The sequence below is a fragment of the Carettochelys insculpta genome, chromosome 2 (assembly GCF_033958435.1).
Source record: "Carettochelys insculpta isolate YL-2023 chromosome 2, ASM3395843v1, whole genome shotgun sequence".
Lineage (NCBI taxonomy): Eukaryota > Metazoa > Chordata > Testudines > Carettochelyidae > Carettochelys > Carettochelys insculpta.
The window spans coordinates 40,299,380-40,316,984 of NC_134138.1; the positions used below are offsets into that span (position 1 = coordinate 40,299,380).

At 39.7% G+C, this 17,605-nt stretch overlaps 1 protein-coding gene across 38 annotated transcripts in view; it reads right to left on the reverse strand.

Moving 5' to 3' along the window:
• Window positions 1-17,605, reverse strand: part of RIMS2 (regulating synaptic membrane exocytosis 2) — a 724,335-nt gene that overhangs the window by 336,272 nt on the left and 370,458 nt on the right. For all 38 annotated transcript variants that reach the window (XM_074986776.1, XM_074986775.1, XM_074986795.1 and 35 more), the window contains 5 exons: window positions 15,700-15,819; window positions 10,631-10,730; window positions 9,973-10,096; window positions 4,431-4,477; window positions 2,747-2,859 (listed from right to left, as the gene is read on the reverse strand). In XM_074986776.1, the coding sequence (XP_074842877.1) occupies window positions 2,747-2,859; window positions 4,431-4,477; window positions 9,973-10,096; window positions 10,631-10,730; window positions 15,700-15,819 (504 nt within the window). The remainder of the gene's footprint in view (window positions 1-2,746; window positions 2,860-4,430; window positions 4,478-9,972; window positions 10,097-10,630; window positions 10,731-15,699; window positions 15,820-17,605) is intronic.

Sequence of the window (17,605 nt, forward strand, 5' to 3'; positions counted from 1 at the left end):
AAAATGTGTTTTGTCAACAGTTTCCGTGTAGACACTCCGGGGTGCCCTTTTGTCAACAGAAGCAGGTCAAAAGATGATATGCTTTTATGTGTAGATGCAATCTGTTGATAGAAGTTTCGTTGGAACTTATCTTCCAACAATAACTTCTGTAGTCAGACACTTCTAATGTATAAATAGCCAGAAGGTTTATATATCCCAAAGAAGGAAAAATTAATTGGATGCAGGAAAGATTCTGTGAAGAATATTGTGAAAGAAAACTTTATTTTTGCTTGATGCATTGATAGCATATAAGTCTCAGGTGGCCAAAGATGATGAACATTTCTCTGGATTCCTCCCAATCCTCTTTGGTTTTCTCTGAAGGGAAGACACTTTCAATAAAAAATATTTAAAAGAATTGAAAGACATTTAAAAGAGACTGGGAAAAAATTAAATAAAAATAGGTAAACATCAACCATGGCAATATATCTTTTTGACATTTATTTATCATTTGTTGATTCTGCAACTGTGGTGACTAAATCAGAACTATCTTCCAGACCCCCCAATATTAGCTGATAAGCATCTTGGGTTTTCATTATCTCAAAGTGTTGCATCATAACAATGGGGATAATAAACAGTATTATTCCCTTCATATGAAAAATCTCACCATAAACCTATGCGAATTTTATACTTAGCTCCAGAGGGTGCTGTTTCCTGAATGAGGAAAACCAGGAAGCCACTTTTGTTTTGTCCTCTGCTTTGAAGTTGTAGCCATGCTCCTAATATTTTTTTCTACATATTATTGGCTAAGTAATTTTTAAATTATGTTTCATTAGCTGGGTCTACATGGAGCAGCTCCCCTGGCAGCTCCATGCTAATGAGCAGCCTTGAAATTGCAAATGACTGTACATTAGCATGGTTCCATCGCTCATTAGCATACCCGTGCAAGAGCTTGCTCTAGGCATGGGGGGTGCTGGCAGTAAAGAGGCCGTGAGGACGTGCCCCTGCAGGCAAAAAGCCCCTCTGTCGCCAGCCCCTTATGCCTGAATTAAGGTGCTGGCGACAGAGGGGTTTTTTGCCGGCAGAGGCACGTCCACGCTGCCTCTTTACTGCCGGTATCCCACTCTGCCGAGAGCAAGCTCTCGTGTGGTTATCCCAATGAGCCATGGGACCATGACAATGAGCAGCCATTTGCAATTTTGAGGCTGCTCATTAACATGGAGCTGCTGGGAGAGACATTCTGTTTAGACCCAGCCATTATGTTTTGCTGTACTTGAAAAAGTTACTCTATATGTTAATTTTTAAATAAAGAAACTTTAATCTTTGTATCTTTAATAGCCCAAGTTTGTGTCCCTTTCTTCCTGTATTTTAAAGCACAGCAAAAAATTTTGCAGTCTCCACACCTACTAGGCCCTCTACATCACATTTTCCAAATAACACAATCTTGCAAAAGAGCTCCACAGCAGAGCAATACAGGAAATCAAAGAAAAATAGTTACAGATGGCTGGGTTGATAAGTAAAACAAATAATGCCTCATCCATAGATAAAAGGTAGCAGAAAAGGTAACTGACCACACTGAAGAAAAATATTCACCTGCCTCATCTTTACAAACCATTCCATCAGTTGTGAGAATTTATAAACATTTTCTTTAGATTCTGTATGTATCTTTACATCACGCTGATTGCCTCCCTATAAACATTTGTTAAAAGTAAAAAGGTGGGTTTTTCAAATATGTTCAGCACTGCTCTGCTCCCACTGAAATCTTCAGTAGCTCAACCCTGACTTAGAGCTACTTAGAGTTAAGCAAATGGTGAGCATTTTTGAAAATCCCAAACTAGAGTTCTAAATATCAACTAAGAGCGTTAAAAAAACACAAACCTTTAGCTTAGTCCAAATATCATCATTTCAGAGGATGCATTTGTGGATTCTTTGGATGAATTTTGGTCACAGTGAAGATGGGGAGAATGAAAGTGAGCACCATGAGCAATTAGTGGAGAGAACAGTACTTTTCAAATTGCTGAGAATGAGGGCCGAATTTTTCGAACAGTGGATAGCAAGGGCGTTATTTTGGGAGGGTGTGGGGGCTCCAGCTGTGCGTACGGGGATGGCTGTTTGCTCTTCTTCCCTTTCCCTTCACAATCAGGGTGTGAAGGAAAAGTACACAGCTTGGGTCACTTTGTCCTCAGCCCCCTCCCCTTACCAGAAGGAAATTAAAGGAATGCAAGCAAGCTGTGTACTTTCCTCTCACCCCCTGACAGTGAGGGGAAGGGGAAGAAGAGCAAGCAGCATCCAGTATGCACAGCTGTGGTCCCCCCACCCTTCCAAAATGGCACCGTCGGTGAATATTAGCAAAGTATTGGCAACTTTATACACGTAAGAACCTGTATGTGCATTTCTCAAGTACTAACATCAATGCATACAGTGAAAAAAATTGTCAAATACATTGGTATGTATTATCAATAAAAAGTGTATACACTCAATTGCACAAATACAGCTGGAGACAAGATTCAGGCAGATCTGGAAATCTTGGTGTACACATCTCAGAATATCACTCCAATAACTTGATGAAGATAGATATATATATATAAATTCTCAACAGATGACAAAAAGGTTGCATTATAAAAGCTATGCTCTGCTTATACTGGGACACACAGGACGTAAGAAGAAAATTAGGTTAAGAGGAACTTTATTTTACAGCTAGCTGGTATTTTACATAAAAAAACAGTATACTAAAAAAGAGTATGAGAGGATTAAACAAATGTTTACATACTGAAAGCTGTCCAGACAAGAACTGTGGAACATCCCTCAACATGCCAGGACTCATGGGAGAAGTCACTGAAATAGATGGTCGGTCCATTTTTTGAGATTCAAATGAACTAGAACCTGGAATTACAAATAAAAATAATGTATAAATAATAAGACAATTAGCACGTACATTGTGCTTTATATTCTCAGAGATCTGCAAAACCATTATTTTTGACATATGAAAGAATACAGTTACAGCCACACATACAAGCAAGTTGGTATATGATGTTGAAAATTGGACCCTTATTTTAATGTGTTGAGGATGTCAAATAACTTGCAAGGAGAAGAGCAAAGTGTAATAAAATATGCTGTCAATAGTCATGTGAAGCACTTATCATGAACAGAAAATACTACTTCTGACTGCATTATATTTAACTGTTGAGCATCCTCAATTCCCATTGATTTCACCAGGAATTAAGGGCACTCAGCACATTGCTCAAGTGCTCAGCTTCTCATACAATCAGACTCTAAAGCTCCCTTTTGGAAGGGGCATGCAAATGAGCACGATCAGAACTGCAAATGAGGTGCAGATTTAAATAGCTCACACCTTATTTGCTTATTCACGCAGGATCTGGCTTCCAGAAGACCCATTTCTGGAAGCCAAAGCAGCTATGTGGATGGGGTTCCTTTGGAAGGAAACCCCCATTAGAAAGCACCCTTCTTCAGATCACATGGGAATATGCAAATGAGGTGCAAGATATTTAAATCCAAACCTCATTTGCATTTCTGATCTTACTCATTTGCGTGACCCTTCTGAAAGGGAGGGGCTGTGTAGATGCAGCTTAAATTATTTTTTTTTAATTTTATAAAAATATCAGAATGAAAATTATTAAATTTGGGAATTTTAATCCAGAGGCTGCAATTATTTCTGAAAAGTGGAACATAACATTTGTGATGTTAAAAATAGAGTAAGAGGAGGTTTTCAAGTATACAAGACAGAAGACTGGATATTAAAATCTTACATCTTACAAAAACATTTTATTGTATTATAAGGCTTAGTTCATCAGTGAAAAGTTATTGTAGAAATTTGTTCACATTACTGCATTAAATGTGTGCCCCCACTTTAATTACCACTGTTTATTATAACAGCACATTAAAAAAGCCATAAAAATAACTCCAGCTGAAAGCAGCTAAAATCTGCCACACAAGATATAAACCAAGGCACAAATTCACTCCTGTCCCCCACCCACCCACCACCGAAATACTGGGTTAGTCAGCTTTATATTTAATGGTCTAAATAAAACTGGAGTGTGTTGATTTCAAAATATCTGTATCCTAGGACCCAAGTAAGACAAATTTCTGCAAAATTATTTTGTTTAATTGGGATATAGCTGAAATGCAAAACAACAAAGTACAGAAAATTAACCATTAGAATTGACATTCAATCCTTTATGCTCAGTTTTACCATTATGATGACGTTATTTTTTTTCTTTAAATTAAAGAGCAGCATGAGTTTATAACAGAATGTCAACCTTAGCTTTAAATTTCCTGACTTTGGACACTTCATTATTAAACAAAGAGATCAAATAGATGGGTTGATGAGATACAGTCATACACAGAGACAAGAGTTACATTGAAAAAAGTGACATTTCAATCTGCACTAACATAGGGGAGATTTAATTTTTTTCTACTCAGAACATGAAACTTACTGGACTCCAGCTGTGCATGTGTACTGTCAGGTATTCTGGGAATGTCCCTGTAAACATGAAAAGTGAGAGAGTCTAAGCCTTTATCAAACAATAGTATTAAAATTTCAGTCTATTACAACACATTTCAAATCACCACATAATATACTTTGAAAAAACAAAAACCTATATCTCCTAGCTATGCTCAGCCACAGGGAATATTTATGCTCCATTATATCTATGTAGATGTAGAAATAGATATATATTTCAAAGGCAAGTAAAGGTCTACATAGTGTTCGTTTAATAAATGTATCTGAGAATGTAGCTATACTTAGATAATGTGGCTGAGTAAATAAAATGAAAGAAAAAAAACCTAATCATTCCAAAGTTAAGCACAATGTACAACTGTAACGATAGATTTTAAGACACCTTATACAAGCTGGATCCTTAACACTGGTTGTCTCTGTGTGTTCATTACTGGCAATGGTCATGGCATTAATAACATTTTACTTGTGAAAGTATGTAATTTTGTTCGACAATACAACAAATAGACAGGAATAACCAAACTATTTATCCTCCAATATGTGTAACTATTGGAAATCAACCTGGATGTGAATGCAGGTTATAAAAAGCACACAGATCACAAATAAATTTACACTCAAGTAATGGTGAGGATTTGACTTGAATCTCCAAATTTGAATCTTCTTTGGATCTTCAAGCTAATGAGGCAGATATAACTACTTAATATTGTTTCATGTACCTACTACTATATGAGACAAAATGTTGTGTCAGATGCAGCCCCATGTACAAACTATGACACCTTGGCTCCAATGATTAAGTACCTCCTTATGTCTACAGCACACTTGTTTGGTTTCCCAAAGATGTTTATGTATAACTTACATTATATGCTGGTAACAGAGAGAAAGCCGTGCTAGTCTATATACTATCAAAACAAAAAAGCAGTCAAGTAGCACTTTAAAGACTAACAAAATAATTTATTAGGTGAACATTCGTGGGACAGACCCTCTTCTTCAGACCATAGCCATACCAAAGTATACGCTGGTAAGAATACTTTCAAAAGCACTGCATAGGCATTTGGACAAAACAGGGTAAAATTAAGAGTGTCAGCCATGAGTTTGGCTAAAAACAACATTAAAAATAACTATTAGGCTGCGTCAACCCTACATTCCTCATTCAAAAGGGGAATGTAAATGAGAGAGATTGTATATGTAAAAGGGAAATGGAAGCGTTAAAGTCTGGAAACATCTGGTATCTTATAGGCAGTATAATTATCAAACATTTAATCTAGTAAAAAATGTGCAGATGTAGCCAAGTCTTCTCAAAGTATTGCATATAATCAGAAAGATACATTTACTTCATAATACAGGTGCATTTGGAAGTTCTGTGATGCTGCAATGTGCAATAAACCGAATGCATCAAAAGAGATGCAGCTGGAACAATAAATTGCATGAAAGGAATTGTTGAAATCTATCTTATTAACGAGTAAATGCATGTAAGGTACATATTACAAGTACAGTAACCCCACGAGTTACGCGGGGGCTGCGTTTCTGCAACTCACACGTAACTTGATTTTTTGTGCAAGTCTAGGGGAGACAGCAGCCTGGTTCCCATCTTCCTGCTTCTTGCTGGGCCCATGAAATTGACCAGCTGGTCAATTTCCCAGGTCCTGCAAGTGAGGGGGAGCTGGGTTCAGGCAGCAGCCTGGCTCCCGGCTCCCCTCCGCTTGCAGAGAGGGGAAAATGAGCAGGGCAGCAGCCTTGTTCAGTTTCCTGGCTCCAGCCAGCAGAGAGGAGACAGGAACTAAGGCAGCCTGGCTCCCAGCTCCCCTCTGCTCCTCGGAGCCAGGAAACTAACCAAGGCTGCTGTCCTGCTCAGTTTCCCAGCTCTGCAACCAGAGGGGAGCCAGGAGCCAGGCTACTGCCTGGTTCTCAGCTCCCCACCACTCTGGAGACCAGGAAACTGCTCCTGTCAGGGATGGGAGCCTGACTCATGGCTGATGCCCCCGACAGCAGCGGTTTCCTGTTGTGGGGGCGGGGGGGGGGGCATCCTGACTCGCAGCTGCTGCCCTTGACAGCATTGGCTGCAGCCCCTGACAGTAGCAGGAAACCACTGCTGTCAGTGGCAGCAAGAGTCAGGCTGCTGCCCCTGACAGGAGCTGTTTCTCTTCTAACATATCTCAAGGGTTTACTGTATTGTGTAAAAATATAATCAGGCTTTCACGTATTCCACATTCATAAATTTTACAGTGTAAATCTTTTTGCTCCCTGGAGCTGATTTGTGGTACACAATGTACCCAGTCTTCAAAAATGCATTTTTAACACATGCTCTTGTGAAGCAAGCCTGGAAAACATGAACCAGTGTGAACAGATGAAGTAATGTCTTCCTGACTCCAAAGATAAATATGAAAAATTCAGCCCCTCAAAACTTATGGTTTTTAAGTTTTACACGGCCACACACATGACATTCCCTTCTGATGAGAGTCACTGATTTCCGACCCATTTGACCCCCAGCTGTGTGGGCTTAGAACATGGAGCTGCACGGCTGTGACTAGAATAGGTGTGTGTTAGAGAGTGTTTTGGTAAACAAGTTAGGAGGGTGGCTGCTTGTGTATTTCTGGGTTTGGTGAAAGAGTGAAAGTTGTTGAGGGAAATAGATGATGTCTGCAGGGGTATACCTGTGGTGGGGATAATAAGGGAAAAGGGGTTACAAGTGTTATAGGATATCTGAGATGTTAGCAGTATACTGCGAATTAAAGAAGTTGAGAAGAAGTTACAGTTGAACTATTGGAGGGGTCAATAATGGAGCCTTAAACTTGTCATCCATCTGCCACTGCTTTCTTTTTCTTGGGGGCAGCAAAAAGAAAGGGAGAAGTGAAAAGGACAACATGCATGGTTTCAGAATCGACAAGACGCCATCATGCAGAGGGGGAAAGAACAGCAGATAAGAGATGCAACACTGGGAGAGAGGAGAAAAAGGACACACAATGAAGGGAGAGAACACAAATAAAAACTCAAATGAATGAGTTTAGATATGGATTAGGATTCTATTTTAGCTTCTTCAGGCTACCACTATGAACTACAGAGTCTTAGGCGTTTTACAAAACAAATAGATCTGATCCTTGCCTTTTGCAATATAACATATATGTACAGGGTCTGTATCAGGGGAGGAGGGGAGCAAAGGATGCAAACACCCCTGCCCCGTGTCTGGTATCTCTCCCTTCCTCCCTGCTGCACTATGCAGGGTGGAACCTGCAGGGCATGATGGAGGAACCCAAGGCACCATGGGTGCTGTAGTTCATTGGCCAGCTCCCAGCCTAGAGAAGTGGCCCAGGAACAGGGAACGGACCAAATTTCCAAGTATGCCCTTGGCGGCTAGTGACAGGAAAGAGAAGGGGATAAATATTTTAGAATTATGTTTTTCACTTACAATATTACAGCAAGAGCTCAGAAGTTAATTTCTATAAAATCTTTATTACTATATATATTTTCAGTAAATTACAACAAAATCATTTTTACCAATTACTGTTTCCACTTATATTTTTCACTAACCTCTCTTATGCGCTCTTAGGCTATGTCTACACTATCACACTGTGTCGAAGTAGCCTATTTCGACGTAAGGACATCGAAATAGGCTACTTCGACACATATCATCAACACGTCCTCCAGGGCTGGGGCCGTTGATGTTCAACATCCAAGTAGCAATGGAGAATGTCGAAAGGAGCCGCCCTGGAAGGAAATGTGGAGCGTCCACACACACAAGCACTCCCTGTCGAAATAAGGGGCCAGCAAAGCCCCAAGCCGCTCCCTTAAAGGGCCCCTCCCAGACCCTCAGCCTGCACAGCACGAGATCCACAGAGCCGACAACCGCTTGCAGACCCCGTGCATGTAGCATGGCTCCCAACTGCAGCAGCAGCAGTAGCAAGAAGCCCTGGGCTAAGGGCTGCTGCACGTGGTGACCATAGAGCCCTGCAGGGGCTGGACAGAGCGTCTCTCAACCCCTCAGCTGATGGCCGCCATGGAGGACCCCGATATTTCGACATAGCGGGATGCAGATCATCTACACATGCCCTACTTCGACTCTGAATGTCGAAGTAGGGCACTATTTCCATCTTCGGACAGGAATAGCAATTTCAACGCCCCCATAGAAATTCCTGCACATTGGCCTGTTGGAGGACACATTCTCCTACCTGATGGACAAGACAGATGCAAAAATCTTTTCTCATTATTAAATTAAATTTTAGCACAAAATATGCTCAAAATTAAACCTATGCAAATGCTATAACATGAAACGGAACCCACATGAAAATATCCCAACTGAAATATCAAACCAAATTACATTTTTCTTTTGGAATTTTGGGTATCCATCCCCTGATATTCAAAGATCACTAATCTGCAGTGTGAAGCTAGAGAAATTTTGTAATTAAAAATTCAAAACCAAAGAGATATGATCAGACACACAGGGCTATATGCAACTTCACAGATTTAATACTAATTATGCAAAGCCATACATCTAGGGAGAGGAAATAAATTAGAGTGCTAATAATGCCCCTTTTCACAGCCATGCATAATGATTTATATTCTACTGGGATCCACAAGCTAAGAAAAAACAAACATAACAGAGAAAATATAAAGGACAACAAAAATGATATACACACAGGAGAGGACACAATATAAGGAGAAAATGAGGGAGCTAAGTATATGGTGTCTAGGAAAAGGGTAATGTTGCCATTGTTTTACAAATACACTCAAAGAATTGTACACTTGAAGGAAGAGAGTTTTTCACAGCCTCTAAAGACAACAAAACAAAGAGAAATGGCTTGAAGCTAGGAAACAAAATGTTTAGGCTAAACATTAGGAAATAAGTCTTGAAAGTAAGGGGAACTGGATAATGCAAGACACTAAATAGGATGTGGGAGAACAGTTTAGATATGGCATTAGTGTTAATTATGTAGTGATTTGTACTAATGCTTCACTAAGGAATATCACATTCTTGATGATAACCAATCATTTATTAGATGTCTATTCACAGCAAGAAGAAAATCTGATTTCACTATGTGAAACCATCCTCTGCATGTAATACATTAGCATTGTGCCCCTCTACATTGCAGCACATCAGGAAACGGGTGTGGATTCATTATGAATTGAACTTTGATGGATCCATGAGCGGATACAAAATTGTGGTGCACAGACAAGGAACAAGTTGTTTCCCCTACGAAGGAGACAAAAATAACTGTAGTGCCTGTACTGGCCTGGCCAGGAATTTGCCATCCAATGAACAGAACATATTCTCGACACTCTCAAGAGATGAGGTACCAGCTGTGACCAGCCTGTGGATCAGGAAGATCCAAAATGGCTCCTGGAGCTCTCTCTGCCACCACCAATGTGAACCTGTCCCTAAGAGGGACAATTCAGCCTTACTTTCATGCTTTTTGATTATATAATGTTGGATACCATTTTATAGTCTATAAAATCTATACAATATATGTTAAGTCTAAAGTAAAATGTACTTTATTTTAGTCCAAAAGAAACTTAAGACAACAACTCACCCAATTGGCCTTGAAACAACAAGCTCCACTTGTGGCTCAGGCTTGGATTCTAAAATGATGTTATACACTTCCTCAAATGTGGCTCCTTGCAATAGCCTTCCATTCCATTCTAACACTTCATCACCTGCAATTACAGTAATAATTACCTTCATAGGAAAAAAAAAAAGCTAGTCCTGTGAACTGCACTGGTAGTGTGAAAACCTTCCTCCTCTAATACAAGGTTGCTAAATTTGCAATCTGTGCTGGAGAACAAGTTTAGTGCCTTAAATATATGAGAAGTCTGGAGGGCTGAAAGCTTCCCATATGTTTTCTTTGTTTGAATAAATATCAGCAAAATATTAACATTACAACTAAGCCAACTATTGCCTAGTACAAAATAACACAGTTCCGGATCAGATATGGCATTGTTCTTGTGGGTATTTTTTAAAAATGTTATTATTTTTTGAAAAAATGTGATAGATGAAAGAGCCTGCAGAATAGGCATGGATAATCTAGCCACTGAATGGAGGGCTTGGTTTGAACTTTCATATTTATTAGCTGCAGTGCTGTAGTTCATCAAACTAAGTGCACATGATTACATCAAACTTAATTGTTAAGAACCATATTTTCTTGCTTATTTTACCCTGTACAGAAGCTAATTTCTAAAGTAAGCACATACCTGGTCTAAGATGCCCCACTGTATCAGCTAAACTTCCTTTTTTCACTTTGGTAATAAATGCACATAACCGACCGGTTTCAGTCATCTTTCCTCCTACGACCTGTTTGGAAGAGAAGAGTTGTCACACAAACATAATTATTTTTAATGATTGAGATTTCATGGCAATGTAAACAAAAGAAATCATTGATTTATATTTTAAAAATGTAGCCTAGGTGAGGTAGATACTGATATACATAAAAAAAAAACAGTCCCAGAGAATACTGATCATGACTGGCTCAGTTGGCATCTACTCTAGATATTTAATTGGTTTAAAAATAATACAATGTAAATACAGGTTGAACCTCTCTCATTCGGCACCCTCAGGACCTGACCAGTGTTGAACAAGAGAATTTGCCTGACCCCAGGACATCAATATTGTCTAGCACATTACCAACACTTCCACTGCTTACTGGGCTCTTAGAAAACAATTAGGGGTAAATTACAGCTAAATAACAGCACAGAACACTGAGAGCCAGGCCTGGTAGCTATAAACAAACTTTATGGGACCACAGGAAACCTGGCCACACCCATGGTAAGTGGTTGTCTGGCTAACTAAAATCATGTTGGATTACAGATGTTGCTGAATGAGAGTGATCCAGATTAGAGAGGTTCAACCTGTAATATAATTTTAAAATTATAAACTCTATGCTTCATGTAAATAGAATAAGCAGATAATTGTGCATCACTGTAAAGAGCTAAAAAAAATTCCCAAATATTTATAGAACCAGTGGTTAAACTGTTTACATTAATTAAAAAATCTACCATGACAACTGTAATTTTTAGTGAAGGGGATCTTAGAGTGTGTTATTCTAACTGCATGGAAACAGCTCAGATTGGTATTACAGGGTTTTAGAAACATATTCAAAGAGACTAGACTTCTTAATTTGTAGCTGAAAGACACAAAATTCATTGCTATTCACTGAAGATCTGATTTTCTTTTGAAATAATTTAGTTACAAACAGGATTAATATTATAAGGTGTACTTCACATTATAGTTCTCTTCTAAATGTTGACTATTACAAAAGTAAATAAATCTCCAAAATTTAATATTTTTATGAAACTTTATACTAGTCTCAGCAAAAATATACTTAATAAGAAAATGAATGTTTTTACCTCATGTGGTTTTACAAAAAGACACTCACCAGTCTTTTAGTGCCTCAGTTAGAAAAAAAAAATAATATTCTGTACTGTTGAAACTTTTTTTTTGTTTAGTTTTCTTTGGCTCTAAGAGATAGCAGCTTGATGAAGAATCTATATGAAAATGTTTGTACAATCTATTTCAAAGTGACATGAAATTTTAACTGCATAACAATAGAATTTGTGCTTATAATTCTATCTGGGTGCGTCTACGCTAGGAACTAACTTCAAAGTTAACTTTGAAGTTAAGCACTACTTCGAAGTAGCCAGCAGAGAGTCCACACACATGTTAAGTAAGTCGGGGATCTACTGTATATGGAAAGAAGGTATATTGACTTTACAATGTACCTCTAGGAATCAAAAGAGAATGCATTATACAGTATAATCTTCTAATTCTATATCTTAGATTTCTTAGTATGCTTTATGCAGCAATAAAATTGTAATATCAGATCTATTTTAAGGTTAATCTGCAGCTTAAAGAAACAACCTGATTAACTTAACACCCATGACAGGCAAAATTGTTTGAAGCAATTTTTTCAGAACCATTTTCTGTGGTTAAATCAATATCAATTTTTGAGCTCAAACTGCTTGCATAGTCCACAAAACAAGAAGTATATCAATATAACAGAATGCAAAGTATTGAAACATAGTTGTTGACAGCATGACACTTGTGGCTGTCATCTTTCCATATTTGCCACATTATATCATACAAAACTTTATTAAATAATCTTAGAAAAATAAATACCTTCTGGCCTTTGAATTTGCACAAGACTGTGTGATGATGTAATACTCATAGACCCAAGTACACAACTAGTTGCAGAAAAGAAAGGATAACTACAAAAAGGCTTTGAACCCCATGTAGCTCGTAACAACCACGCCCCTGGTGCATCAGGGAGTGGCACAGCTCCAGCTGTTCCCTGCAAGTGGCGCACAAAGGAACTGTCTAGGCATTAGAGGGCATGATACTAAACCCCCATCCATGCCATGCCCTACAGTGCTCCTTTCCAGCATGGGCGGCACCAATACCTGCAGGGGATTCCCACTGGCTGGCAGGCTGCTCACCACATTGTGCCTGTGCTAATCATCTGGAGCACACGTGACCAATTTGAAGAATTATTATTTCTTATCAATTAGGTACACATGCACGCACCACAAAGCAGTATCCTACTTGACACGTGGGGAATAGCAAATGTATTGGACACTGTGGGACTAAGCTATGCACTGAACTTAAGCCAGCACAATGTTAAAAGAAGACTATTGGAATAACTAAACTTGCTGAAAATTTGCAATAAAGAAGTGCAAACCACATTTACAGTTATTATGGTATTTTCTACATAATTTCATTTGTGCTTTTTCTTGCCCTATTACTGAACTCTGTTAGAGATAGGCTGTGTCTAGACTAGCCACGAACTTCGAAGGGGGCATGGTAATTAGGGTGTTGTGAGATTTTGAGGAGTAGAATCATAGAATCATAGAACACTAGGACCAGAAGGGGCCTCGAGAGGCCATCGAGTCCAGTCCCCTGCCCCGACGGCAGGACCGACCACTATCTACACCTTCCCTGATAGACATCTATCTAATCTGTTCTTAAATATCTCCAGCGAGGGAGATTCCACAACCTCCCTTGGCAACTTATTCCAGTACTTGACCACCCTGACAGTTAGGAACTTTTTCCTAATGTCCAACCTAAACTTCCCTTGCGGCAGCTTAAGTCCATTGCCTCTTGTTCTCTCCTCAGAGGCCAAGAAGTACAAGTTTTCTCCCTCCTCCTTACGACACCCTTTAAGATATCTGAAAACCGCTATCATGTCCCCCCTCAATCTTCTCTTTTCCAAGCTAAACAAGCCCAATTCTTTCAGCCTTTCTTCATAAGTCATGTTCTCCAGACCTTTTATCATTCTAGTTGCTCTTCTCTGCACCTTCTCTAATTTCTCCACATCTTTTTTGAATTGGGGTGCCCAGAACTGGACACAATGTTCCAGCTGAGGCCTAACCAGCGCAGAGTAGAGCGGAAGAATGATTTCTCGTGTCTTGTTCACAACACACCTGCTAATGCATCCCAGAATCATGTTTGCTTTTTTTGCAACAGCATCACACTGTTGACTCATATTTAACTTGTGATCTACTAGAACTCCTAGATCCCTTTCTGCTGTACTCCTTCCTAGACAGTCTTTTCCCATTCTGTATGTGTGAAACAGATTATTCCTTCCTGAGTGCAACACCTTACATTTATCTTCATTAAACTTCATCCTGTTTACTTCAGACCATTTCACCAATTTATCTAGATCATTCTGAATTATGACCCTATCCTCCAAGGTAGTTGCAACCCCTCACAGCTTGGTATCATCTGCAAACTTAATAAGCGTACTTTCTATGCCAATATCCAAATCATTAATGAAGATATTGAACAGAACTGGTCCCAAAACAGACCCCTGAGGAACCCCACTTCTTATGCTTTTCCAGCAGGATTGAGCACCATTAACAACTACTCTCTGGGTACGATTAGCCAGCCAGTTATGCACCCACCTTATTGCAGCCCCATTTAAGTTGGACTTGCCTAGTTTGTCAATAAGAATATTATGTGAGACCGTATCAAATGCTTTACTAAAGTCTAGGTATACCACATCCACTGCTTCTCCCTTACCCACAGCTGACCTGCAGCTACCCACAAGCTGGCACTTCGAAGTTTCACACTTGGAAGTTGCAGCAGGGCAGATTTTGACTAATGAAGTCCTGCATATATACTGCAGCACTTCATTAGTAATCTCCCAACACCCTAATTACCACGCCCCCTTCCAATTTCGGAGCTAGTCTAGACACAGCCATAATGATTTTGACCCTAAGTCCACAAGATACGTATGAAATGAAATAAAACATGAGATACAGATTTGTAAGTTACAAGCTGATATATGTACTAGACATCAAACTACAGTCAAACTAAAAAGTTACTTCTCAACAATCATATACAGTAAATAAATACAAATTAAATTACAACTTGATTTATTTAAAACAGAAAAGTCCATACATGCAATGCAAAACTTTGAAAAGTAATCATTTTGATAATTAACGATAAAATGTCATTATACACTCATCCCTCGCTATACGAGCACATTTGGCTCCTAACTTTTTGCTCAGAGGCAAAAACTCCTAAGAGGGACACTAAATTCCTATTAAAATACTTGTAAAAGACTCTGATTGGTGCCAAGTGCTTGGAGGGGCAGCAGGTGGTGCTGCTTTTGAAAACTAAGTGAACCTGGGGTTGGGAGGGGGTTAAAGGCTGGGGACAGTTTGGAGACATGAGCAGGAGGGAGAGTGGGTTAAAACCTGTAGGCAGCTCAGGTGAAGGAGGTAGCAGCTTGTTTCTCCTGGCTGCACCAGATGTACCTGGGAGGTGTGGAGGGAGGCCAGGGGGTTTGGAACTGAAGAGGATGGAGTGGGTATTGGGAGTGGGCTGGCGGGGGGGTTGTGCGGAGAGCGGTGGGCTGGGGAGCTGAGGATTTCCCTGCACCCTGGCCAGGGATCCCACGGCCGGCTCAGCTCCAGCTGTGGGGCTGAGGGTCTTCCTGCGCCCTGGCCAGGGATGTTGCGGCTAGAGCTGAGCCAGCTGCGGGGCTGCTGCTCTCCCAGCCCCCGCCTGCAGCTGGCTCGTATTAGCGGGGGAAGTTCACTTGTCTGGTGAACATTGGTAGGTATGTGTCTCCCTCGTTTTAGCGAGTACTCCTAAGTCAAGTACTCGTTAAACGAGGGATGAGTGTACTGAATTTCTGAGTTTAAGGGCAACATTTAAAATAATATTTTTCTTGCATATTACCTAGTTTACTGACCTTTAAAAGTGATTACATAATATTTAGCTAACAAAGTAATAAATATTTTCAAAATTGTCCATTACTAACCTTCAATCCAAGAACTGCTCCTGAATCCCTAGGCACGCTTCCATCTTTTAGCCGTTTATTTAACAAAATCCGTCCAATTAGACGGTCTCCATCTTTGGATGGCTGCCAGGTCACAGGGTGCTATGATAAAGTGTTAATGGAAAATATAGTAAGGATATTTTCTCAGATAAAAAATCTCAATATTATTTTTCATTTCCTGAGAAGTCTACATTTTTTTAGAAGTAGTATGATTACACCATTATTAGCTTAATAAAATCATAAAAATGAGACCTGGGAAAGACTATTATGTCATTCATTCTATCATTAAATCATTTAAAGAATCCACAAAATCTGTATTCCAGAAATGTATTCCTACATCCACTTTGTAGAATATCTATAACTAACTTTATACATAATGCCTGTGTCTACATATGCCACTTGTTCTGTAAGTGGCACGGTAATGAGCCGTCTGGAAGATGCTAATGAGGTGTGGACGTAAATTTCTCATGCCTCATTAGGATATGGGTATGTGGTTTGGAGTCTGGAAGAAGCTCTTCCAGACTCCAGAATACACATGCAGCTGTGTGGCCTGTGGGGATCTCCAGAAGGAAACATTCGTGCCCTAAGCCCCTTCTTCCTCAAAATTTTGAGGCAAGGGAAATTCACATCTGCGCTTCATTAGCATCTTCTGGACAGCTCTTTACATGCTGCTTATGGAGGGATTTGCACAGGTAGACACAGCCAACATGTTTGTTTACAGTGTTGTTTTATCTGCATTAGCCCATGGACATGAGAGATACAAGGCGGATGACATAATATATTTTACTTGACTATTTTAGTAGAAAGGGAAAGCTTTTGAGTTTTACACACTCTTCATCAGGTCTGGAGAAGCAAACTAGAATGTTCAAGCTAAATAGAAGTTGGGACAAACTGTTAATCAGGGCTCACAGACAGTCTCAGAAAACACTTTAAATCAAGTGGGAAGTTAACACCTCTGCAGTTACAAGATAATGGAGGGTTCTATGCAGCAGAGTGTCACAAAGTTACTGTAATGGGCCATACAACCAGTGTGAGATTTGATGAGGACCCATCCTGAGCAAATTTTTTCCCAAACCCTTTCTTCTGTCCTTCAAACAACACCAGAACATCGCCCATCTCATCAGAAAAAGCAAGTTTCCCATAGACAAAACACAACAACTCTAAACAGCAGCAGACCCTATCAAAACAACAGACCCTGTCTAAACAACTCTAAAGAGCATCAGACCCTGTCAAAACAACAGATTCAAAACCCATAGCCATATCTTCAACTCCCAAAATGATCAATGTCTCCCCAACACACCTTTTGAGATCCCAGGGTCCTACATATGTCCACTATAATACGTGGTGTACATCTTTCTCTAGCACCTTAAAGACTAACTCTTTTTTTTTAATTAGGTAATCAGCTTTCATGGAAAAAGACCCACTTTTTCAGATTCTGGAGCAGAATTGAGAAAGAACTGAGAACTCTGCAAAATATAAAAAGTAAGGAGTGGGGGGAAGAGGAAGGAGGGGGACTGAGAGGAAAAAAAGGAGAAAAAGGAAAGAAACCCTCTGGGAAGGTGGTGAAATTGTCCTTGTAATGAGTAAGATAATTGAGATTCTTGCTGAGTCCCTGGTGAAAGGTATATTGCTGCGCCTTGGGGCAGCTGTCCCCTTTCTTCTCCCCTGCACAACCCCCGCAACAGGAGCCCTGGTCCCTGCAAAAGCCAGTGCATTCATTTATGGACAGGCATCCTTGAAAACACAGCTCTGGGGCAAAGGACAATTCATTCTATCCTCAAATACTCCCTTTTATTCTCAAACATTAGTTAAGAAGATCTGGGGAGGTAAAATTACAGACAGTGACATCAGTATGGAAATGGGAGGTCATTTTGCTCTATACTTTGGA